This window comes from Euwallacea similis, chromosome 4, assembly GCF_039881205.1.
Source record: "Euwallacea similis isolate ESF13 chromosome 4, ESF131.1, whole genome shotgun sequence".
NCBI lineage: Eukaryota > Metazoa > Arthropoda > Insecta > Coleoptera > Curculionidae > Euwallacea > Euwallacea similis.
In genome coordinates, this window is record NC_089612.1 from 4,872,678 (window position 1) to 4,897,993 (window position 25,316).

At 35.1% G+C, this 25,316-nt stretch overlaps 1 protein-coding gene and 1 long non-coding RNA gene across 5 annotated transcripts in view; one reads left to right on the forward strand and one right to left on the reverse strand.

Moving 5' to 3' along the window:
• The window catches only part of ash1 (histone-lysine N-methyltransferase ash1), a 27,865-nt gene continuing 2,549 nt past the window's right edge, over positions 1-25,316 (reverse strand). Inside the window, exons 3-23 of one of the 4 annotated variants that reach the window (XM_066389914.1) lie at positions 22,676-23,689; positions 14,620-14,796; positions 13,490-14,561; positions 11,901-12,511; positions 10,848-11,436; positions 10,629-10,791; positions 9,992-10,152; positions 9,720-9,915; positions 9,465-9,662; positions 8,824-9,035; positions 8,069-8,301; positions 6,524-6,677; positions 5,845-6,116; positions 5,559-5,790; positions 4,956-5,135; positions 4,686-4,841; positions 4,416-4,623; positions 4,117-4,365; positions 3,710-3,908; positions 3,121-3,333; positions 1-3,060 (exon numbers count right to left, since the gene is read on the reverse strand). In XM_066389914.1, the coding sequence (XP_066246011.1) occupies positions 2,923-3,060; positions 3,121-3,333; positions 3,710-3,908; positions 4,117-4,365; positions 4,416-4,623; positions 4,686-4,841; positions 4,956-5,135; positions 5,559-5,790; positions 5,845-6,116; positions 6,524-6,677; positions 8,069-8,301; positions 8,824-9,035; positions 9,465-9,662; positions 9,720-9,915; positions 9,992-10,152; positions 10,629-10,791; positions 10,848-11,436; positions 11,901-12,511; positions 13,490-14,561; positions 14,620-14,796; positions 22,676-23,689 (6,627 nt within the window). In that variant the 3' untranslated portion in view covers positions 1-2,922. Of the gene's footprint in view, positions 3,061-3,120; positions 3,334-3,709; positions 3,909-4,116; positions 4,366-4,415; positions 4,624-4,685; positions 4,842-4,955; positions 5,136-5,558; positions 5,791-5,844; positions 6,117-6,523; positions 6,678-8,068; positions 8,302-8,823; positions 9,036-9,464; positions 9,916-9,991; positions 10,153-10,628; positions 10,792-10,847; positions 11,437-11,900; positions 12,512-13,489; positions 14,562-14,619; positions 14,797-20,156; positions 20,936-22,675; positions 23,690-25,316 lie in introns of those variants that run through there. The other 3 variants (XM_066389913.1, XM_066389916.1, XM_066389915.1) reach the window with 3 other exon arrangements.
• Positions 19,433-25,316, forward strand: part of LOC136408768 (uncharacterized) — an 8,607-nt gene continuing 2,723 nt past the window's right edge. Inside the window, exons 1-2 of the long non-coding RNA XR_010752125.1 lie at positions 19,433-19,878; positions 20,176-20,276. This is a non-coding gene — a long non-coding RNA (uncharacterized lncRNA). The remainder of the gene's footprint in view (positions 19,879-20,175; positions 20,277-25,316) is intronic.

Below are 25,316 nucleotides of genomic sequence, written 5' to 3' on the forward strand. Positions count from 1 at the left end.
TTTTAAAAAATATAACAATTTTTTATTTTTGAATTGTGTGATATAAACATTAATATTATAATTACAGAATTAATGTGAGAATAGTCTAACCTTAGTCTAGACAGGCAAGATCCATTGAAAAACAAATTGCACGGGTCATTAAGTGAGGACTGAACACCATTTTATACAGTATATTTTGTGATACTAGCGATATGAGAGTGTATGCTTCCGGGCATTTCCATTTATAGTATACAAAAAACGAAGTAAACATAGCGGAGATCAACTGTCGCAGTACATGAGTCCGGCATTGTAGCTGACATGCTTTTAAACATCCAAGTTGCTTTATTTTTATTTAAAGGCTGCTATCGAAATTATTTCAACTGTTTCTTTTTTAAAATTGAATAAGAAAATAAATACAACTCTTAAACATGAAACAGTCATATGTATTTGACTTTTTTAAATAAAACCAATCGGTAACATTGTAAACCCTACACAGTACGTCAGCTGATCACTATGTTTACTGCGTTTTTTTGTATACTATAAATGAAAATGCGCGGAAGTATACACTCCTTCATATTGCCAGTGTCGTGAAATATATTGTATATTCATATATGTAGATTCCGTCCGCACCGCTCAAGCCCCTTGCTGACAATGTTGTTGAATGAGCACTAGCAGCTCAAAATTGAGAATACTTCCTCTGCTTTACATAAAGTCCGCTATGCAGAACACAAATAATGCATTTAAGTGAAAACGGTCAAAGATAGTAACATAAAATCCTATATTTTTAAAATCAGTATGAAGAAGCACATATAATTCAAGAATAATATACAGGATGTTATATTACAAAAATTAAAACTTTATATCATAGCTCTTTTCCGTCGCGTCGTCTTTTTAACAATAGAATTTTTTTAATGTTTGCAATTCTATGAGTACAGTGGCTTATTTTTTTTAAATATATACGAAGTGGCTCAGAAGAAAGGGATGTTTAGTCTCCACTGTCTGACCTTGTACAATAACTAAAAAGAAATAAATAGCATATATACGTAAAACTATATACACCGGGCGTTAGTACTAGTTATAAAACGTAACGTTGAGAATAAATAGCAATAAAAGACAAATTTAAATATAATAATGCATAAGTTTTGTACCACTTTTTGTTAACATTATTGACTTGCGACCCCACATAAACACGAAATCCATTCTGTTTGATTATTTTTTGTTTCTTTCTCGCTAAATTAGGCGATTCGAATTTACCGTACGAGGAGCTGCAAGCAATCAACAAATTGAACAGTTTAATCCTGAACCAATTCCGCTAAGGCCCGGTTGTATACCCTAGTTTTAAATTCCATCGTTTATCAGCTAAAATCTCCATTTTAACTGCAGGTGGAGTTTAAAAAAAAGGTATACAAACTGGGCATAAATACAACAACTTACTATATACAAATAAATAATAAAATGCTCGCAAGTTCATAGAATTAACAATACTGACTAGCTGTTCAATGACGGGGACAATATTCCATTCCCACTCCTGTGGTTTATCAGAAGTCACTTTCTTCTAGACACCAGAGGAGCAAAAATGTGTCAGAACCGTGCCGCAAAATTAACCCTTTTACATATTAATTGTGTCCATATTAAATTAATAATAATATTATCATCAACCAATCAAATATCTCTTTCTTAATATCTGTCAGTCGGTACGCTATTCCTTTCCCAACAATAACACGGGCTTAAAAATACCTTAATTTTACCTATGCAATATCACCCAAGATCCTAATTATTTCATAGAAGGTGTCAAATTGACCGATTATACATTACAAAGTTCATGTATTCAAAAAAATTCAAAAAAAGGCACCCAAAACAAATTATATCAGTTTCTCATTTCCCAACAGCAATTGAAATTTGTATTGTTATAGAAAAAATGTACCAGGTCTTCTCGTTATAATTAAATAGCTTTTAGATAATTAACATTAAGAAGGGTTAAAGTTATTTATTTCATACTGTCCCGGTAGACTTATGCAGCATTATATCGATTTGCAACGGGTAAACCGATATTACAGTACGACATACGATAAGGCTAAAACTTTAGAGTGTTTATAAAGCGGAAGCTGTTTTTACAGAAGACAGTAATTTGGTATTCTATAAACCAAAATCCAACAAAAATATTTTCATATTAACGTAGCACACCACAAATAAATTCACTTCGAATAAATCAAAACCGGAAACGATCCATGTATATAGTAGTACTAAAATAGCCATAGATATTTTTAATCAGATGAGCCAGAACTTGTGTTCTAGTACAAGTATAAAAGGATGGCCCCTTGCAGTATTCTATAACATCAATAAGTATAACTGCTGTAAATTCTTGTCATGTATAATCACAATTTGACTTCAACTAAAATGCACTCAGAAAATAGACTGATTTATATGTTAAATCAATACTAAACAATGAAGAAAAAAAGGAATAGAACGAAAACAACACGATGTATGTTTATTTTATAAAACGAATGGTAAGAACCTATTGCAAAAAACGTTCCAAATCACTTTGTAGGGATCACCAAATAAAAACTTATATCGAATGTATTAATTAACCCATTAAATCTTTTAATAAATCTAATTTATGTACATCAGATTTCTTTGCGTCACCCTGTATATAGTTAAATTCAAAAATATGCCTCGTTTTCCCAATAATTCTTACACTACCCTTTTATTCCATCATTCATAGTCGAGCCTGTAAATGGACAGTTTTAAATATAACGAGACACCCAGCACATATTTTAATAACGTTTTTCAAATTGGCACCCTATACAATTTAAGAACTATTATTTCTCAACTTACACCTGTAACCCCTCAAAACAATATTCCGCCAATAAAGCATATTACATAGTCGTACAAATAGTGTAAATACGGAAATAATGTACCTATGATAACCGACCATAGCCACTATCATTGCTTGGTTTCCTGTTTTTTCCGTCTGCGACCACCCTCCAACAAGTACGAAACATCTAAGACTTGTCTCGTGGGTATTTTACCTAGGAGATTCAACAGAATTTTGTTCAGTCTGCTCTTTTGTTGGGCAGGAGTCTGCAGATTAAAAAGGAAAATTTATAAAAACGGTACATTTGTGATGCGAAATAGATTTACTTTTTGGATTAAGGCCGGCGAAGATTGTACTTGCGTGCCCAATGAACTTGTAGCTACATCTTTAGATGACGGCTTGTCTTTGTCCATTTTTCGCCGGCCTACACCCCCGTTCTTGAGTAGTGACTCATCCACTTCGTGCGGGCAATAGGTCCTGGAGATTTTTAGGCGAGACTCAAAGCGTTCAAAGGCGAAATTCTTGGTGCAGGTTGGAAACTGAAATAGGTCAAAATTCCAATGCCTACTTACAAGAAAGTAAGACCTGAACATACTTTATGTATTTAAGTTCCATAATAATGGAATAAACATTTACAAAAAGAAATGGTACATAAAAAGCAACAGTATTATTTCACTGGAAAACGGTGCGTCGTGCAAAAAAAATTGTAGAAAGCTTTGTTCTTCAGAAATGAACAGGGAATTCAGAAATATTGTTTTCTACTTTTGACAGAGTTACAATTTTCGCAATTGAAGCAGATTACTAAAAACTGGTTTCACCTTGCCACTAAGTATGAAATAAAGGCAAATTTTTGCTTAGTTATAGCTTTAATTTTCTTTCAATTATAAAATAAGTCAAGTAATTTCAATAACTTACTTTGCTTTTAGCAACTTTGCTGAACATTTTGGCCCCTTTATCCACCCGGTATTCGCATATGTACACGTGTTCTTCCTTTGCATCTACCGGCCGTCCTTTACAGAACGTGTTGATGTCCATCACCCAGCAGTGCTCCATTACTAGTTCTACCGGAACTGCTTCATATAAGGGAACTCTCATTACTTCATTCGGGAAAAATCTAAAAAGAAAATCAAACTGCTAAACACTTTTGAATAAATGAAACTCGGCGTAGAGATTTCCAAAAAAAAGTGTTCTCAAAAATTAAGGAAACGTTTTTAGTTCTCATTATTTTTGTGACCAGTTCATTTTCACCATTCGTTATTAAATTATTTGTTTCAACTTAATCATAAACAAAATAGGCATATGCAAAAAAAATTTCTATTTACTTTCTAGTTGGTTCATGGAAAGTTTCATGCGGCCTCAAATAATGATGCCCGTAAGCAAATCTATTGCCGGAATCCTTGTCCTTCCACAGTCGCTCTATCCTGAAAATATCCAGCTCACTGTAGTCAATTTTTCCGATGGTCTCGTATGAGTGTTTCTGATTCGTCCCCTGTATGGAAATGTCTCTGAGAACATAAACCGTATCGCCTTGACGTAGCTGCAAATCTCCCCGCATCAACGTCATATAGTATCTAAAGGAAAAAAATGTGGATCTGTTTTATGAAGTGGCAATATTCTTTACCTATGTCCATGCTCAGTGAAATCGTCCATAGGAATTTCATAGTCCACAGGTCTCGGTACACACACCTCGCAATGGTAACTGGCTACTGTAGCCTCCACTTTAACACATTCAATATGTTGCCACACCATACAACGTTCGCACTGGATCATGAGCCCTTCGTCACGGGGAATTCCACAAATACACCTGATGATGTCTTCCTCGTCTTCATCTATGAAACGAGACAGATAATAATGGTTGTTCACTCACTCGTCAAATGATTCTATAACATACTTTTCTTTTTATTTTTCATGACTTTTAAGGGCGGTTTTGATCCAAATCCGTTTTGGAACTGCATTAGATTTTTTTGCTTTGTTTCATTATACACTTTTCTCAATTTTGTAGCTGCAATTCCTACGGTGGTGGTTCGACCGTAGAATTTGGAGAAGCCTAAGAAATTAGACAAATGTAAATAAATTCTATAGTTAAGATAACTAATAAATTTGTAGAAGTACTTTTCTGTCGCAAAACTAACGATTTTGGGTAGTTTTTTTATATACTTACCAGAGAAAAGCTTGTTCATGTCCTGATCAAAAGCTTCTGGAGTTTTATAAACTCCAGTGGCCACATTTTGCTCTATACTAGACAGATCAATGGCATCCTGAACTCGCAAATAGAACTCAGGAACTTTTCGCTTGGACGGCAATTGCTGTAAATGACTGCTGAGATTCTCCTCCGTATCTCCTAAAAAATACCTTTTATAACCAAATAATAACACAGACAAAAGGTAAAGCCAACCCAAGAATAAAATATCACAAAAAACGTGTCACGTAATACATTACACAAAAAAGAAACATAAAAATTATTCAAATTCGATTAACACTTTAGCACTAAACTAAAGTTCAGAACGGTCCTAGTTTCATGATAAAGGATCTTGAATCTTTCATTTGCTGAATGAGGTCACGTTATCGGCAATTTCACGAATAGTATGCATAAATAAAAGAAAGCGCTCTATTAAAAAAAAAGTGGCATATATACATATGACATGGTTCCTTTAGAACGTCATCATCCTTCATCTACCAAAATTGCGCATAAATATTACCAATCGGACTGTATAAACAAATTTAAACAAAGAATACTTTCCTAAACGTATACAAAAATACAAACCTTTAATGATACATAATTCTCCTAAAATGCTCTTTAGAATAGCCGCAAGTTTGATGGTTTTATTTAGCTCAGGATTATCCTCGGCCTGAGCTATTTTTCGAGTTTTCATATTCCTCGGTTTCTGCAAAGCATTCAACTGATTCATGAATGAGCTCGTATCAGTGGGCGTCGCGGCTTGTTGTCGAGAAGTATTTGAGGTGACACTTTGAGAACGATCTCTAACTTTCCGCACCTACATAAAAACTAATAAAACTTGATCACAAAGAGCAGAATTCAAGAATCGTACCTTGGTGAGATTTCGCAAAAGAAAACAGTGATGCTCTAAAATGAAACATTTCTGCTGATGACTCATGGGCTTAACTTGGATTTGCGGAACAACCTGAGCAGTTGGGGGAGGATGATTTGCAGTGCATGTACCAGAATCTTTGGAGGTGCACGCCTTTTTCTTGGCCTCTGTTTTACGAGGCCGGCCAACTCGACCAGGAATTTTAGTATTGGACCAAGATTTCGCTTTGTCAGACGCTTCAAGAAGTTGCCGCACTCTCTGTGTTTTCCCCCCTAATATACGAGAATCGTTAAAAATGAAAAGTAAATGATAACGGACGGGAAGAAGTGTTGTATCAACTATGCAAATGCAAAAAACAACAAAAAGCAAAAGTACCCTATATGCCATAGTAGTTTTTATTGAAAACCAAGTTAATTCCGGTTAAATTTTCCCAGAAGCTTTTAAGTGGCAATCTAAAGACGTAGATATTGCTATTTTTATAAAACATTGGCAAAAAATTTAAACTTTATGAACAACCCTTGTATTTTTTTTTGTAATAATTTATAAGTCAAAAAACCTAAAATTTATTTCAAGATATTTTAGAGTACTTTTGAATTACGGTAAACCATATCACATAATTTATAAGATTCAGTTAACATATAGGGATTTAACCAATATTTATCTTACAAATAGTGCTCACCGATAACTCCTCTGCATTGCTCACTGCCACATTTACATGGTTGACCTTCTGCCGGATTAAAAAGGGAGAAATTGTAGTCGTAAGACAATTCTTCATAAGATTCTATATCTCTTAAGGCAAACAATGCCATCCTAAGCTGACCATTTACACTCCACTAAAAAGAAAGTTGCACATATTGGGTAATTGTTTTTCTGGGGAAAACATGAGATCTCAGTTATTTGAAGAGTTAAGACGTTGGATAATTTAGTGCTGAATAATGTAATGTGGTGATCAATAATACACCGTTTTCAAACTTGATAAACTAAAATTCCGACTAGTTGCAAAAGAATTTCTTTTCAGAGGCCTATTCGATAAAAGAATTAAGAATAATTAACCCATTATCAAAAAATGATCCCTCTATAACATGCTGTTGTAGAATTCAAAATCTGATATATTTTTCGGCAACCAACTGCAGTTTTTTTTTAATACAATAGTATTAGACATACCGTGTGGCTCTAAAAGCAGCATTAAATAGGATAAAAAATACTATCTTTTGACGTTTATTTATTTTTCTAAATGTTACTTCCGCCACCGGTGACCATTTTTTAAAATTAAAACATAGATCAAGTGATACCTCATATTAATGGTATTTCAAAACTACATTTAATGGTGTAATGTGATTTACAATCGATCGGTTTTTGAGAAAAAGAGCTATAAATAGAAAAAAATAAATGTCCTAAAAATGCAATACAAATCAGTTAACGATTATATATATCTTATCCCATTATATTATCCTGTGCAAAGTCGCTTAGCGCGACGGATAAGTGAAGTCCATTAGGACCACAAGATAAAACCGCCCTTAACGATTGAAATCATATAATCCTTTCTCATAATTTTCTGTGAGTAATCGCAAGTTGATTATTGCAAATGAATTCTTTAGTGCAATAAAAACGTCGAATTATAGAAGTTTACAGATCTATGGTAAATTTTTTACATATTTTTCGGAGCTAGTCGGAATTTACAAAAAATTAAAAGGGCATTTCATCGAACTCCAAATTAAGCAACATTACTCTTTACTACATTATATTACTCTTACTCATTGGCCCGCCGTCTAAACACTATCAACAACCGAGACTCCTACGCTCAAACTTAAAAAACGGTCAATTTGTATACGAGGTGTCAAATATTCCAATTCCTACATCCAACATGGGAAAAAGATGACTTGGTAATATCATCATCAGTTACAATTAGATCTAAAATCTATCTAAGCTAAAAACCAACTAACAGGGGCACATAAATAATGAAAATCGACAAGAATCTATCTTGCATCTTATGATGTTCTACTATAATAATTAGAGCATGATATTTATGAAATTTTAAATAAACTTTATCTGGACTATAGACAGATTTTAATCCCTTTTTCAATTCCTAATTATTTTCGCAATTCCCATGTTGGAAGTCAATTTTTGAGTGTTTGTCAATTTTAGTACACAACGACAACGGGATTTATCGTTGAATATTTGATCCTTGATCAAGACAACAATCGAAATAGTAAATCAGACGAACCTTTTGCATCTCACAGTTCGGTTGACACGAATGATTCACAAACCGACCATAACTGCCCATCCGATGGCCGTCTATCACCAGACCTGTGTCTAAATGCAGACAGTAATGGTGGGTATCGTTAACGTAAATGCTGTTCATTCGCTCTTTAAATTCTTGATCCGAAACTACTTCACCAACATATTCGAGAATAAATTCGCCTTGTTTGATTGGTTCTTTTGTGCGAACACCCCAACCTAAAAATAATTAAAAAAATAGATGGTATACATACAGAAATATAAGCAAATATTCAAACAAATATATAAATTTATTAAACATTTTTAAAGGCATTCAAAACTATTTAGAAAAATAACTGTCGATGCTATTTTAAATCCTCAAAAAAGATGTGAAATTGACCCTTTCTCGCAAGTGCTTAAGATTGGATGTAGGTATTCAAAATCGGCAATATTTTTTTAATCTATGCCACCTGCAACATCTAATTGTATTAATGTTAAAGTTTTGATTGACCTATTAATGATTAGAAAAATTAGATCAAAGTAGCTAAATGGAGTGAATGATCACGACCACTTGTGATAATTGCTAATGGTTTATAAAGGCCAGCTTGTAACGGTCATCAGTGGCGAGCATGAATGGCTATGTAAATGAGCAACCTGAGCGTCAAGTTTTTAACAATTTTTTAATTTGAATTCATTTCCTTAATTACTAAGTAAATTTACTTTAAAAAGCTTAATATTAAAACAAAAAAATCTTATACATACCTTTATCTTCAGTCATAAACTTTTCGATACCAGGTGCCCAATCGTGTTTCTGAATGCGCTGATTCAGACACCGATGAGATGGAGGGCATTCAGCATAAACCAACCTGTTTATGCAATCATCGGAACAGTTGGAAGTGTTTTTGCAGTTACAAGACTGAGGTTCACAAGCGCCTCCGTTTGACTTGACGTTGTAAATGTTAGTGCGTATTTTCCTTAATGAAGTAACGTTAATTAAAATATGATTTAAAGAATGTAGGTGAGGGTCAGCTGATATATCTTTAATCATTTGGTTACAGAAAAAAATTGAAGCTTATAGATAACGATTAAATCTGCAAGTCTTTATATTTTTCTAACATGAGATATTAACGAAAAACAATATGAAAAATTAGAACGGTTAAAAAATCTGTGACCTATTATAACTAATTTTAATTTACAGCACTATTAGTCTCTGAATTATTTCTGAAATTTACTTGAGAATATAAATTTAATGAACTTCAGCAAATTGTTGACGTTAAGCCCTTTAGTGACTAACTTACAACTAAGAAAATAATTTCAAACGGTTTCTAAAATATTGCCGTTTAATTATTTTATTTATTCACTCAGTATGTGTCTGAAACAATTAGAAATGCATCACCACTTACTTGTAATTCCACGACGGTACAACATCTCTACCGGGCAACTGCGAATGGGTATGTTGCCACCATAGGTCGTAAGGCAACAGAAAATCAACCTTCCTACGCCTTAAGTGCTTTCCGCAATGCAATGGCGCTGGTAATAATCCAAAAGGGTGCTCTTCCGGATTGTAACAATTCCTCGCTGCCTTCGAAGTTTCAGCTCGCCTATTCGTAGTGATATATGTAAATCCCAAGAAACCAAAAAAAAAAATGCAACCATACTCGTCCTCTTTGTAGTATTTCGAAAATAAGCCGGCCACTAAATATTTCTTTCGCCAACGAGGAATTTTTTTATTTCTCTTAGAGAGCTCATCACCGGATACACTGGTGTTGTCCCTGAGCCTGTTTTCTAAGGGCTCTATGCTACTGGCAGGTGAATCTTCTCGCCTTCGACGTTTGGGATAAGTATTTGACGTTTCTATAAAAATCAGATATATAAATACATGCATTCATAAATACAATAGTTTTAGCAAAATCTATATCATTTAACATACCTGGAAGATTTATCAAATCCCTACTTCTCTTGCGTTTCTTTTGATCTAACCTAGATCTCAGACGTTCTATGGACGATTCAAGAAGAGATAGTGTTTCATTTTCAACTGCATCTGATGGAGTTCGAGAGCCCGACGGTCCGTCTAAGACACTTTCACTTCGGCTAGACGAAATCGATTATATATAAATACATTTATATAAAATAGTCCAATGGTGTAAAAAATAAATACTGTCAGTTATGAGGGGTCGTTTTTGAATTTTAAATGAAAATTTCGGTGCTAGAGTTGCATAATTCGTCACCAAGTTAAACAAAATCATGTTTGGTAGTTGTAGTTTATCGATTTCTGGTAAGACAGCCCTGATTTATAAAATTCTGTTTTCAAGACACGCTTTACATGCTGGTCCTGAATTAGTAAAAATTGGCCTCTCATTTGCCGACTTGACAATCTCCACCAACAAACTGCTTCCTTACGCTATAAAAGTCGCAGTTAAATCCCTTTAATCATTTTAAAAGTGTTGTAAACAGTTTAATAAACAGTTTAGTTACAAAATTAAATCTATTTTCTCACCCATTTCGAATATTAAAACAATTACTTTATATATCTAAATTAACAAGGATAATATTCAAAACCAACTCACCTACTACAATCATCACCTTCATAATCTATCCTCTCATCTTCAGGCAGACTTTCGCACTCGCTCAGATCCTCAGAAATTGACTGCTCCCGTGATTTAACAATTGACAAATCTTGCATTGAATTATTCGCACTACTTCGTTCTAAGAACTCGTTAATTTCTTCTCCTGAAAAATAACACATTGTATGATGTATTATAAGAACGAGGCGACTTAAAGCGTACCTTCCTTAGGCACTCTATCACAAACTGGAGGTTCCTCAATTGTTTTAGGTTCCTCCAAAACAGCCTCAATGTTTTCAGTTATCGACGTTTTTTTCTTTTTCTTTTTCACAGTTGGAAACCCGGTGCGATTGTATGCTCTTCTTTTTCTGACCTTCTTTTTAGTGCTTTCTGGCGATACGGGAACAGTTTTTTGTACTTCTAGAACCGTTGAGGAATTATCTTTTATCTTAGTTCCATCACGTGTACATGACTCTTCTACGCTTTTTTGACTAAGAAGGTTCCGCTTTACCTTCAGTTCGTTAATAAACGATTGAACAGTAATTGAAGACTTTACTTTTTCTGTATTCTCATCCAGGACAGAAGAAGTAACTTCGGTTTTAATTTCCAAGGTTGGGGTATCGATCGAAATCTCCTCACTGTCAGGATTTAGATTCTCAAGCCTATGACGTTTCTTGGGGGTGGTGGGTAATGCTTTGGCTTCAGATGATAGCCCTTCGTTTTTTGGCGGTTTTTTATCTACAATCTTGATAATGCTCAATTCAGTGGCTTCTTTTGTGTTGACATTAGCAGCTTTATCAGGCTTTTCAGACTGGAAAAGTAAATGTTAATAGAACAAAATACAGAGTGGATTTTGCACATGTTTTGTTATGTTCTTTAAATAAGACGATAGAAGGAATCAAAGTTAAACATACTAAAAATAGACTTAGATATCTTGCGTTTGAATACAAGATATGCATTCGATATGATAAAGAATCTATAAAAAAAATATGGATAAGTTATATTTCTTGAGGAAAGTTTATTTCAGTTTAGACGACAAGAAATTTATTGAAGACTGAATGTTGAAAATACCACGTTTTATAGAAAGCTTCATTTTCGATTTGTACGACAATATTGATTCCAATTGCCCGGTTAGAACTCAATCTGTGCTTTGTTAAGCTGTAGCTGGAAATCAAACCAGCCCACAATAACATTGAGCCGTTGAACCGCAATTATACGGTTGAGCCTTAGATAAAACGTGTATAATTATTATGTATTCGTGACGATGATACTTACTTTCACTTCATATTCATTATTATTCATTTGTCCTTTGGTCAATGGCATACTCTTGGCTAACACTTTGTTCTCCTTTTCCTTTGCCTTTTCCTTCTTTTCACTTTTGCCTTTGCCATCCTCAATTTTGTCAAGCGTACTGTCATGCATTGTCTTCTCGTCACGGGTGGTATCCAATTTGTGGGCTTCATTGCTGTTGCTCACCAAGTGATAATGACGCTTCTTCAAGGGTAGACACTGATCGTTCGAGTTGGGTGTCTTGTTTATTGCAGCACTAACGCTTTGTTTCTTCTTCTTCTTTTCCATGTAATCAGTCATTCTTCTTTTTTTAGTGACTTTCTTTAAAGTCTTCAAAATTTGCTCCGGGACACTATCTTTAGGCTGCTTCGCACCGATGACACAATATTTCACGAAATCTATGATTAATTTCTCAATCTCTTGATTAATCTTTGGGTCAATTGTTACTACTGGCTTCAATATTTTGAATTTGCGTTTCTTGTGCTTGTGTTTATGTTTTGAATGTAGGATTTTGGGCACTTTCAGAATACATTTACCGCTTTTTACGGTCAGAGGCTTTAAGGTACTGACTGATTGTAGCCTTGATCTACCTTTACCTGAAAAGACAATGAATTAAATTTAGATTAAAAACGCTGTTGTCTTAAAAAAACAAAGGTTAAACTAATTAATGACGTTAGCTGCGTTCATTAAAAAAAATAATAATGAATTACACATCCAGGGGAAAGTGCTTCTTTTCTGTCGAAAACAAAAGAAAGCACCGCAACGCTTAGCGGTGGCTCTTTATCAAAAAAGAAAATTTCTCGCATGCACGTGTTAAATCAGTGACCCAGGGAAAAAGGGGTACCAAAGATGTAAAATCGAATATGGCGTCTAAAATAAAATCTAAAGTTGCACTTTACATCTAGAAGACTTGTTGCAATAAATGCTGTTAAAAAGTACTCTACGCCCTAGCCCCCTTCTCTTGTCCCTACAACTTAATTATGTACTTGGTTTGTCGCACATGAGCAAATTGTTCACATTATTGGAATTCAAGCATACGAGTTCCGATTGTAGAAATGAAAATAATTGATCGAAATAATTAATTAAATATGTATAACATGACATACTCAGATGACAATAAAAAATCGTTAAAGCGAAGTAAGCATAGTTCTATTAATTAGAACAAAGTTATGCAATTTTACATTAATTTGAAAAAAACATTTATTTTTCTAAAATTGCCACTTTCTTATAATCCTCCCAATTGTGGTTTTTAGTTTTTGCATCCTAAGCAAAGGTAAAACGACGTATGTTTTTGGCACTTAAAACGAATTGTCACAATTTCTTCCGGGTTTAAAACAATAGGAATTAAACAACTAACAATGAACTTTAAAAAAGATACTTGTTTTAATAACAATGGACAAAACATGATGCTAAAAATGATTATACATTTATTGTTTGAAATGGCCTCCATTTGCAGCTCAGTAGTGCCCCAAATGAATGTTTGAAGGTACATCACAAGAATGGACATCAAGAATTCAAACTGGACATTACATATTTTTGCGTTAAAAGTATTAACTAGAATCGCTATTACTTACTTTTGAAGGTAGTTGGTCTTTTCACATCTACTGCTTCAGCTTTGCTTTTCGGAGGCCTTCCAGGCTTACGAACATTGACCGGTCTCCCCGCTTTCCTCCTTGGTGGATATAAGACTCGATCTCCTTTCCCGTATAATAATCGATCGAATTGATTTGACGTAACTGGGTGCTTACTAACTGTTTCTTTCACTTTATCTACTGAAGAATTTCTACTCGAGAGCTTGTCCCTAGACGAATTCCTACTGGATGAATATTCCTTGATTTGTGCTAATTTTCTAGAAGACAAAGTTTTGCTCGAATCGCTGTTATCCTGAGATGAATTTCGGCTAGAGCTACATAGCTGTTGGGGCCTATTTCTCCTTGACGTTCTCTCAATTAAAGACACAGTTTTATTGTGCTTGTCTTGTGATAAAATCCTCTCTGAATGACGTTCTCTCAAGGGATTCCAACAAGTCCTTTCCATTTTGGTGGCCCTGGTAGCAGAATCCCGCTTCACATCCTCTTTACTGTGCCTTAACCTGAGGTTGGGTGAAAGTGGTGGCTCTGGACTTGTAGAATGTTCCGGACTGTTTTGAATACCAGAGTCTGGACTAACATTGGGAGCGCCACAAAAATCCTGCATAGTTTTATCTACGGGACCTTCTAGGCCTCTTAAACGCTCGTCACTCTTGAGTTTTCTGTCCCTGGACACCCTCTTAGGTCTACCCCTACCCCTTTTCATAGAAGAAATATCAGGCTTCAAGACTTCATTCAGAGAGTCGCCATTTTTGATTCCCGATTGAACGACAGAATTCTGACAACTGCTACCGCTTCCAGAACTTCCGTTTAAGGACTTGGGAGGGCTTAGGCTGTCATTAATGGAAGACGTTACAGTGTCACCTAAAGGGCTAAGCAATGGATTGTTGGGGACAAACTGCTGCAACAAACTGTTAGCAAACAAGGTCTGGGGATTGGGCAGCTGGTGACCTTCACCATCGCTCGACGATTCGGTAGTTCTCTGAATTAACGAATTGATGGCTTGCTGGGGAAGCTCCATGTCTGAACCGGACAAATCTCCAGTTTCTGGCGAGTCCTTTATAAAATTCAATATTGTAGATACAGAAAAGATGAGACGTTAAAGAAATGCCTACCTTATGATTTTGATCGAAATCGTTGAAATCGTTACACTCACTCTGGTCGGGGAGAATAGCGGCCAAATCTTCTTGCCGAATTTCCTGTAAACTACACGACGCAGGGAGAAGATCGTCTGATGACTCTGAATCTGATGTAGAATATGTGGAGCTTCTAGAGAGAGGCAGCGATGCCATCTGGAAGTGAGATTAAATGTACATAGTATAAAGTACAGTAAAAGTACCTGAATATTGATAAGAATGCGGCGGGTGACCCAAGATATTTAAAAGCTTACCATTTACGTAATATTATTTCTAAATTTCAGGAACCTCTAACTGCTGTTAGCATTTAGAAAATTTTTACAACTTTTGGGGACTTCTGTGCTTCTGTAAACTTTTTTATATTTTTTAAAACTTAGGGATTTTGAAATTTTGGCGGATTTTAGCAACATTTTCAGACTTTGTAAGCCAAAATATATATGAATACATTTTGAAAATAATAAATCTGTCTCTATGAAATTCTTTATTGAAGTCATTTGAAAACTAACATTAACCTATTCAATTTAATGTAAAATATAATAAAAACGTTGAATGTTGTGCATGAAATATATGGTTTAACTACTTCTTTAAACTTCTTCAGCTGCCTGAAAATTAATAGGTGATCTTCGATATTGACAGTCTCCAAAATTAAAATTATTTCATCAATCAATCAGAAATATAATTTAAATACAGGCTATGTGGAACGAGTTAAATTATCTACCTTATACATTCATTTTGTATAACTTGCTTCATTTACATGAATGCAAAAAGCCGAAACTTACAATTTTATTCATTAAACTATGATTTAAACAAGCATTTTAAACATTTAAAATTCCTAAATTCCTCTGATAATAATCTAATAAATTCATCTGAAATAATGTTTCTTAAGATACTCCACTTTTAAGTGAACTATAACTTTATGTATCTACTTTCACCCTGAGAATCTGTTTTATACATTTTTGTCATAATGCCCCGAGACGATAAAATTTAAAGTAATTGTACTTCAAGTTTGTAGTATTGGTCCTACTTGTAACCCAATACTGAATACATGTGATGTCAACTTTTAGTAAACCTGATGGAAAATACGTTAAATGGTTTTTTATTTTGCAAAATTTTAAGGGAGTAATTCAACGTTCTTTAGTAAACAGGGTTTGTTAAACAAAATTCCTTGCTCCGCTACCTATACATATACAGTTACACTCACGTGTAATAAGAATTTAGCTTTTCGCTTTCCTACTGAATTGGCGAGCAGACTAGACTGAGGATTAGACACCTCACCTGTGCCGCTTATTAAAGCAACTACGTTTTCAAATGGAATTACATCTGGCTGAGCACTATTTTTATCTCTATTGTTTTAATATACATCCAATTGACACTGTCCCTTTAATTTCAAAAAATATTTATTGGCAAAAAAGCGAATACCGACAAACTACAGATACTTTAATTAAAGATGCTCATCACAAATCTTGTGTTCATGTAAGTTTCTTTTATACACCACCTACCTCCACAGTTTGTGATGTGTATATCACTTGGTGCAATTCAAAAAAACTCGTTTGGATTGTTCACACAAGTTGCGATAACCAGTTTTCCTCTCTATCGATTTCCTCACCTCAGACTGTATCATGTTATTCCAAGACCTCATCTTATCTCTACAAGTTAACTTCCCCTAGTGGGTATTTTCTACGGTCAATATGTTCTATATGTTGGAAGAGGATTGTTAATCCTTTTTTTTATTGCTTAGAAATATGCAGACTATTCTCAATTCAAACTAACTGAGAATAACACTGCAGTGGATTTAATTGTTATTTCTTAGCAATTAAGATTTTTCAATGTTTCATACATTTTACACGTTACCTTTCATACATTTCAATTAACTGTTAATTTCCGTTTTTTTAATTTGTTCTTAGATTCAGAAGACTACTCCGAACCGAAACGTTAACAAAGGTTTCCATCTGAGCACTTAGGAAAGGACGAATGTTGTTGTCAATTGGTTATTAACAGAAAAGAGTGTGCAATTCCAATGCTCGAACAACCCCTGCTTGTGTGTAAAACGTTAGTCTCGAACGGAATAAAAGGAAAAATGTATTATTCTAATATCAGGTTTGAAAGGGCAGTAAAGCCGGGTAATAGAGTACCCGCTTGGGGTGCTGACTACCCCATATATCCGATTCTTTATTAAACACTCTGTAGTTTGTTAGCTGAGGGGTGGTAATCCACAAAAGGACACTTCAGATTATGGACGGTGTTTAGAAAGTGAAGAGTGGTTAGAAATTCAGAATCTAACGAACCACTACTATTTTGATTTTTGTTAACAACACGAATTTGTGACGGAATGGATGTTCATACACGCATGTTCAACATACTACCGAATATGCGAATTTAAAGTTTTCCAAAAACTAAAAACATTACAGTATTAATACTAAACAAGAACAGACCTTATCTAGGAGAACCGTTAAGATTCTTACATTGCCGATGGCACTAATGACAGTATTATCCCAATTGCGTTTCTCAGTCATTACCACTTTCAAATTCCCTTATACTTATTTAAACGTAAATCTACTCGCGTTTACAAGCAACAACCCGACAGAAATGCACGATTCACTATGCGACGCAACCTGCTCGAAAAACGCGGGAAGTCCCCTTTGCAGCATGAAATATTCAACCCCAATTAAATTTAAAAACACTAATTACATATACCGCTTCAACGTCAACATGAAAAAGTAAATATACACGACTTTCCACAAATAGAATGCATTAAAAATGAGTTTTCAATGCGTCAGCCACAACAGATAACCAGAGATGTTGCAAGCGTCCCATTACGTCACGCCGCATGCTTGCTACTACGCAAGGACAAACTGCACAAACAGAGGGGAGCCCTGTAGGACAAGGGACTCGGTGAAATTCAAATTAAACACGCGTGGACCCTAAAAAAGGGGTGAAGAGGAAGGCAATTATTTCCACCAGCGATAATCGTGTATTTCTCAAGTTCGCGCTTTCACGTATCCATCGTTTGTTAGGCATGAATCCTCACAAGTATTACACAAGGATCATCACAAGTAGATTGATCCGGGAGATCTTTCCGTTAGCAAACCTTTTTCTCGTTCTCGTTCTCGTTCTCGTTCACGTGGACACCCACCCACGCGCCCGACAATTATTTTGAACGTTCCTAATCGAACCACCGAGAACCCTTGAAATTTCAACATATTTGTTGCGAAGGTTTTACTCGTTCAAATTTGCGCGCGTCCTTGAGTCAATAATCCCTTCTGCCTGAAAGTCGTTTCAAATCCCCTAAATCTCAAGTTTGATTAAATAGTAATTAATTCTTAACCGTAATGGAGTAATTTTAATAAAAAAGGGAGCTTGACGACTAAATTGCATTTTACGGAATAAATATAAAAAAACGCCAAAACGCGGCTTCCTAGATTATAAACGAAGCATCGAATAAGAGCATAATTTATTTAAAAAAAAAAGGTAACTTTGATAGTGAAAAACCACGGTAATAAATTTACAATTTAAAATAGGACTTATTTAGACCTCATCACGTCATCACTTATATGCAGAATAAAAGTGGTTTTGGTCTTGTAAGAAATTTAACTACACCTAATTTTGATTAAGAGGAACGTAGTATCATAGAGTGGCCGACAAGGTCGCCAGACTTGAACTGATGAGATTTTTTTTTCTTTGGGGTTATATTAACGACAGAATTTACCAACACAAAACACGTCGACAACTGTTGAATATAACGAACGTTTACAGTTCTATAGTGTCCTAGAGGGTTGAAAACTTTTGCTGGACATTAGACACTACTTTAGGCTGAAACGTGCTTATCCCAGTACTATTCTATCTTTAAAAGCTTCGACAGAAATGGATTTATTGTAGTACGGTGTACAGAATACAACTCCAAAGAAAAAATTTAAGGAGTGTAAGTCTGGCGATGATTGTTGTAGCCACTACGGAATCGCGTATCACATAACCAAAATTAGAAAAAATCTACCTTTCAACACAAAAGTACCTACGCACAGACGATAAAGTATTATGCCCTAAAGTCATTTCATATTTAAATTTTTCAGAAATAATCAAGCTTAGGGAGCTAATATACATAAAATATATCTACAATTGTACACATCATTCAATTAGAAAAGACTGAGTGGTTCCATTTCAAAAATCAAAACTGACAATTGTATAATTTTTCCAGGTCACCCTGTGTAATTCAAAATAGTCTTAAAATGTGTTAAATTCCCTCTAGCGTTAAAATCTAAGAAACCTATACAGGTTTAGTAAAACAGATTATCAACATAAATTATCGTCAAGAATGGTAACCTTGTGCGGAATCGATGACCCGGTCTAACATTAAAAAGATCGGTTAAAAAAACGTTCGCGATTTGAAATCTCAAAAGAGATCATGAGGTGAACAGCCTCTAAAAGATTTGCCATCAAGTTGTTTGGTTCCGGTTAAAAATATATCTTTTATATTTCCTAAATATCGTCGACAAATATTTCAATAAGACACCCTAAGATTAACGGCAAACATTTTTCATAGCACAGATTTTCAACAATGCATGATATAACAGTTGGTAAAATGTCATTATTACCATATACATACCAACGCATGGACGCCAAATTAAAACACAATAGCCTCATACAATTATTTCTGGCATTTACGTCCCAGTTAAAAAATCCGACATGATCTAATATAAACGTGTTGTTCATTCGCCAGCTTGAAATTAATGCATTAATTTTATTGCGGATAATTTACGTTAGTTCGCTTTTAACTGAAAATAACATTCATTATTGAGATCGACAAAGTGGTAGCTTATTTGGCATATTGCGAAACAAATACGAGATTTCCTTTCTCACTGAATGCGATGAAAACAGTTGTTTACCTCGACACAGTCGTGGCTAAACCAGAATAAACAATAACATGTTATTTCCATGACAAAGACAAAAAAATTTGGCAAATGAAATGGAATGGCAGGAAGTTTGAACAACGGGAAAGATAGGATGGTCTTGCAGGGGCGTCCGCATAACTAGCAGCAGCTTAAAGTAACAATTGACCGAGACATCGATCTCCGCAGGAGCAGAAGCGACAGACCTGCTGACCTTGACTTCAACGAGAGATCAACCATCGGAATAAATTACTGCTCGTTACATTATATTAAGGGACACGTTTTGTTTTTAACGCATTAAACGTTATACGGGTCGAGTTTCCTGTTTTCACAACATTATCGAATGCATATGAGTGTAAGTGTCACCTATGTGCAGCTCAGGGTCATTAATGTGTCAACCAACATCCTTCTCTCGATTTCATGAACATTTAATAATTCGCGCCCTAAATCCCCGCGCAGCAAATTAATGACAGATGACCATTAAAAAAACCTCGCGATAGGCGGTCAACCGTGAACGTAGGGCGTTGATTGAGCAATTTCATCAAACATTTGGCTATAGGACGAATTGATCCTAGACACGCCAGACATTATATTTTAGCGCCTACTGGAAGTTTCTCTTAATAATCTCTATACCTTGATATTAACCTCATAGTAAGCGGCATTGTCTCCATAACCCTCGTCCTCCAAGTCGTCCGAATGATATGCCTGCTGATGTTCCTGGACTGCGGACGGTTCGCCGGAATGGGAGACATCGTAAGTTTTTACTAGATCACTCACATATTCCCATATTCCCTGCTCATACCCGCACCCTGTACAATTCGACACTATCTCCTCGAATATTCGCACCATCATCGAACTGAGGACTCCAAATCACTACATTTCTTACACGCCTATTAATCTAATTGACCCGGCGCGGATTTTACCTAACCACGAATAATACTAAGTGCGTACCCGATAAAGGTTTGAGCCCATAACAAAAAAAACGTGTCTAGTCAGTTTTTCCCCTTTGTAATATTATTCAGGCCCAATGAATCACCTTTAGAAACGAGACCGGCGAAACTATCCCTCTTATTTGCGTGAGCGTGTATGGTGTTCGAAGAAGGTTGTTAATTTCATTCACCACCTTACTTTAATGCGCCTATTTGTTCTACAGTTTGTCACGCACTAGAGCAGCCCTTGCTGTTTTGAAACATTAAAATGTCCACTCGAGCTGACCATTGATTTTCCAAGATTTTTTCTTAATGGAACATTTGCATTTAGCATCCGAGTTACCGGCACTTTCCACGTCCATTATCATCCGCGCAAATCGCAGCACTCAAGCAGGTACCGAGGAGTCGCGAATGGGGACCGCCCAGTGAAACAAACGACTAACGCACACCAACAAACAAATGAATGCCGGCATGGTTAACCGGATTTACATTAAATAATTATGTACTAACTACTCTCTCGGCAATCCATTGGGCTGATTCGCTTCAAGGACGGTTTGCCGCTATTTTTAACTTGAAATTGATGTTTCGCGATTACGGAGGGGATTTTTTCGCGTTTTCGCGAAAAATATGTAAACATCAACGGCCTAGAAATCCGATTAGTCAAACAACAATTAATTTGTAAACAAGTTGCTCCTAATTTACCTACTACTTTATGGTAAACATGAAGAAGGTTACAGTGCGATTGACAAATTGAGACCAAAGTCAAGTAATGGAACATGTGAAGATATTTATAGCGCAGAAAAATGAGTTTCGACTCATTTTTCGAGACGATCACTAGTATGTATGACTCGATTTTGGGAAGAAAGTAAGGCGACAACTACGAACTTCAATGGCAACTATACGTTGGCTCGTTTTCAGATAACCGACATTAAAACGAATTATTTTCAAGTAGTCGTGGAAAAACTGAAAACTTGTTTTTTTAAAGACATTTATCTCCCCAACTTCCACTGCAGACGTCTATTTTATTCCTACCATTTGAATGCCTTTTTCAATTCCCAAAATATTTGAAATTTAAAGTTTTCCTGTAAAACCTACCTTTTCGAGATACTGCACTGCAAACAAAAGTTAATACACCTTTTGCAATAAATCATCTCCTCGATAGAGTTGATATTACAAGGAGCCATGAAAAAAATCGAGTCGAATTTTATACAGGGGCGTCATGGTGGATGAATCTACTAGGGCATCCATCATCGAGTACCGAAGGAGATCAATGTCGTTTAATCCACTATGGCGATTGATGCTCGTTTTCGAAATTTTGGAGAAACGTTCTCATTTTTCTCCAGTTTTTTTAATAGGGAATTGACAATGGTGAATACTTAATTATTGTAACTTTTCTTCTTCTACAACGTGACAATGTCTTATCTGAAATCCGATATTTTGATTTTAGGCAACCATCATCGTGCATTTTCACATTTTCTATTTAGGATTTGTTTATTAAGATAACTGAATATAGCTTAACGTCACCTACAGTTACCAAATTAGTAAAAGTTTATTACGCTTTGCATCGAAATGTGCAAGTTACTTTGGAAACATATCTACAACGGTATCCAAAAAAACAACCAGGTCGATATTATTTTCTTTCCTTGTCAGAAATGTACCCGAGTTTGGTGCGTTTTCTAAGCCTTAAAAGACGTCTTTATGGACAAAATGGGAAATATAAAAAAGCCGATTGTTACATAACAATGTTGGATAATACATTTATTTTACCACATCGTCATAAAACTTAATTTGTTATCTGCGCCACTAACCTGGATTCGAGCCACTGTAGAAATGTTAAACGCGGAAACGATTATTCACAACTGCTTCAACAATTGAATTGTTTTCAACTATCATGACGTTCCAGAACCTTCAGCCAAAATGCCAAAATAATCCAACATTTAGAGGCGATACCAAAACAGAATTTACTTGAGACATATCAGGGTTTAGGTATAGGAACATGATACATCATTTTAAAGAAAATTTAATAGTCTTTCAATGTATTTGATATTATAACGAGTGTCTTATTAAAAAAAAAAAACATCCTTTAGACGTATTTAGTGTCTAATCGTAAAAGCATTAATTTTGAGCCATCCTGTACCAGGTAGATCGACTTTTTCTACATAGGACACATTCGTAGATCTATACAAGCATACACAAAACAAGTTAAAGAAAAACTGTACTCACCTTCTTCGACTTCTTCTTTAGCCTAATTTTCCTCCTGTTGCTGCCCTTTCCTTCAGTGCCTTTCCCGTTTTCTTTTGTAGCTTCTTCACAATTCCCGTCATGCTCTTTCACTCTATTCCCTCCAATTGTTCCATTACCACTACCATTAGTCTCCAAAACTCTGGAATCCTTTTGATCAATATCTCTTTTAGATATTTCTTTATCTTTTAGTGTATGTTCTTTCACACTTAAACCGACACTACTTGAACTGCGCAGTTTACCGATCACAGTACTGCCGGTATCTTTTTCTTTACTAAAATGCCCACTTGAAACACTGCTACTGCTTCGCAATTTCGGCAACAATAAAGTGCTGTGATCTTTACCAATATTCGGAAGTATGAGATTATTAGTGTTACTATTGGCTATTGAAATACGCGCTTTATTTAAGTCCCTTTCTCTATTTCCAAGATCTTTGTCTTTTGAATGACTCCCAACGCTGCTACTGCTGGATGATAATTTCAATCTGGGCACCGGACAATCCTTCTGGACACCCATACGGTTTCTCAACACCAAAGGACTTTGCTTTCCCCGATCTTGTTCCTTCATATTTTTTCCATTATTCTGTGACGGCGGTCGCAGTTTGGTAGTGATTCCTGCTTTTCGAGCCGCATTAAGCTGCTGTTTTCGGGGTATTTTAACTTCACATTTATCATCAGAGTCGTCACTCACATCAGAATCACTCGAACAATTAGAACTACTGCTGCTGGTGCTTTTCTTCCTATCTTTCGATTTCTTAATCTCACTTTTACAAACCGTATTCCCTTCAATAATCTTCTTTGCAGTGTTTATGGGACTATTGTTGTTTTTTCGAACTGTAGCTATAGTAAGCCTCAATCCATTGGTTTGGCTACTAGTCACCGAAAACTCGGGGCTGGGTGATCGCGAAGAAGATTCCTGTGAGGTTGAAGAACTATCACTGTCCGAGCTACCACTATGTGAGCAAGATTCTTGAGACCCATCGCTGGCATCTGAGTTCTGAAAATATTAACCATATATTGAAAAAATATACACTACGCTTAAATCTAAAAGAAATAGTCTTTTAAATCATGTTTATATATAAATCTAACTTAGGTCGTCTTTCAAATAACTAAAATTGATTTTGTAAAATTTCACCATATTTTCAATAATAATGAAAATGATGGGATTTTTTAAGTCAGTTTAATCTTAAGTTCTAAAACAGAACTGTATTCAGTTCAAAAATGCACAATTTACCTTAATTTAATCGATCTTGTATCTCTTAAGGTTTAAAAGGCAGGCACATATTGCTTTGAATTTATAGCACGTTGTATAAAGCCGGGTACAAATTGAACCCAGTCCACCCCAATACAGACCTAACACACGGTTAACCAACGTTGGGAAAATTTTGCAAAATAAAAGTTTTCTATAAATAATGTACGATGCTTCCAGCTCATCCAACTATTGTCAGCCTTTTTTTTGTTACTTGAAGCACTTGTGACTTGTTCTTTTCCGATTTTACAAGCAACATAGACATCGAGAGGCTGATTTGTCTAATACAAGAATATCCTGTGTTTTATAACACAAGCCTACCAGATTATATAAGAACAATGCTGAAGGATAGTTTAGGAAAAATTGGAGCAGAATTTAAAGTAAAACATAAATATTTTTAACCATAAGTATATATTATTATAATTACTTACAAAAAAATTGTGTTACCTTAGTGATTTTACAATGACATTCACAATTAAATTTTAATAAACAATTAAAATTATTAATATCATAATTCCCGATTCATGCTTGAGTACTTCCCTCTTTGAATGGACTTCCTTTGCCATTCAAAAAATTATCGTGCACTATTAAAACAGTTTTCAAACCTCTCTCCAATAGGAAATGTTTTCCTTGACATTCTTGATAAAGAAGCAAAGTCAATTTATGGAGGGCTGTTGTTCAATATTTGTTTATTTTCCTCATCCGATGCTGTTGATTCAAATAACCGTAAGCATTGGTGTCGCCTTTCCAACATAATCAACGGTCTCTAACTTCGAAGCATTCAAAAGCCAAAAAAAAGTACAGCATACACTTTCCGGTGGTAGTAATCTTTGAGATATCTTGTAGTTGTAAACTTGACTTTCCTATTGCTATTATTTTCAGATATGCCGTCTTTAAATAAGACGATAATGGAAAATCCTCATCCCCAATAAACATATTGGGTGTAGTTTCCTCTTGACCGGGTAACGATATCAGTTTTAGCACCTCAATAGATTTGTGGCTTAAATATTTTCTTAAATTTGTGATAAGAAAAAAGTTTTCGTCACTAAATTTACCCATAGAACCTACGTCAATTATTATGAATCGATAGTGAGCATCGACGATGATCATTAGAACAATGAAATAGAATTCTTTGTTGTAAAAAATTGTGAGTCATTACGAAGTAGTTTTCTAACAGACACACGTTTATCATCTATCGATCCAAAGCAGTTATAAACCTGCCCCTTTAGTGTTGGTATATAAATAAGTTCGAAACTACGTCAAATAGCTTTGTACACTTGAGAAGCAATTTCCCACACAGTCCTTTCTCCCAGTGTATAACCCATGCTATACTTTTGAACATATCTTCAGTTGACAAGTACCTAAAAGTGATTAA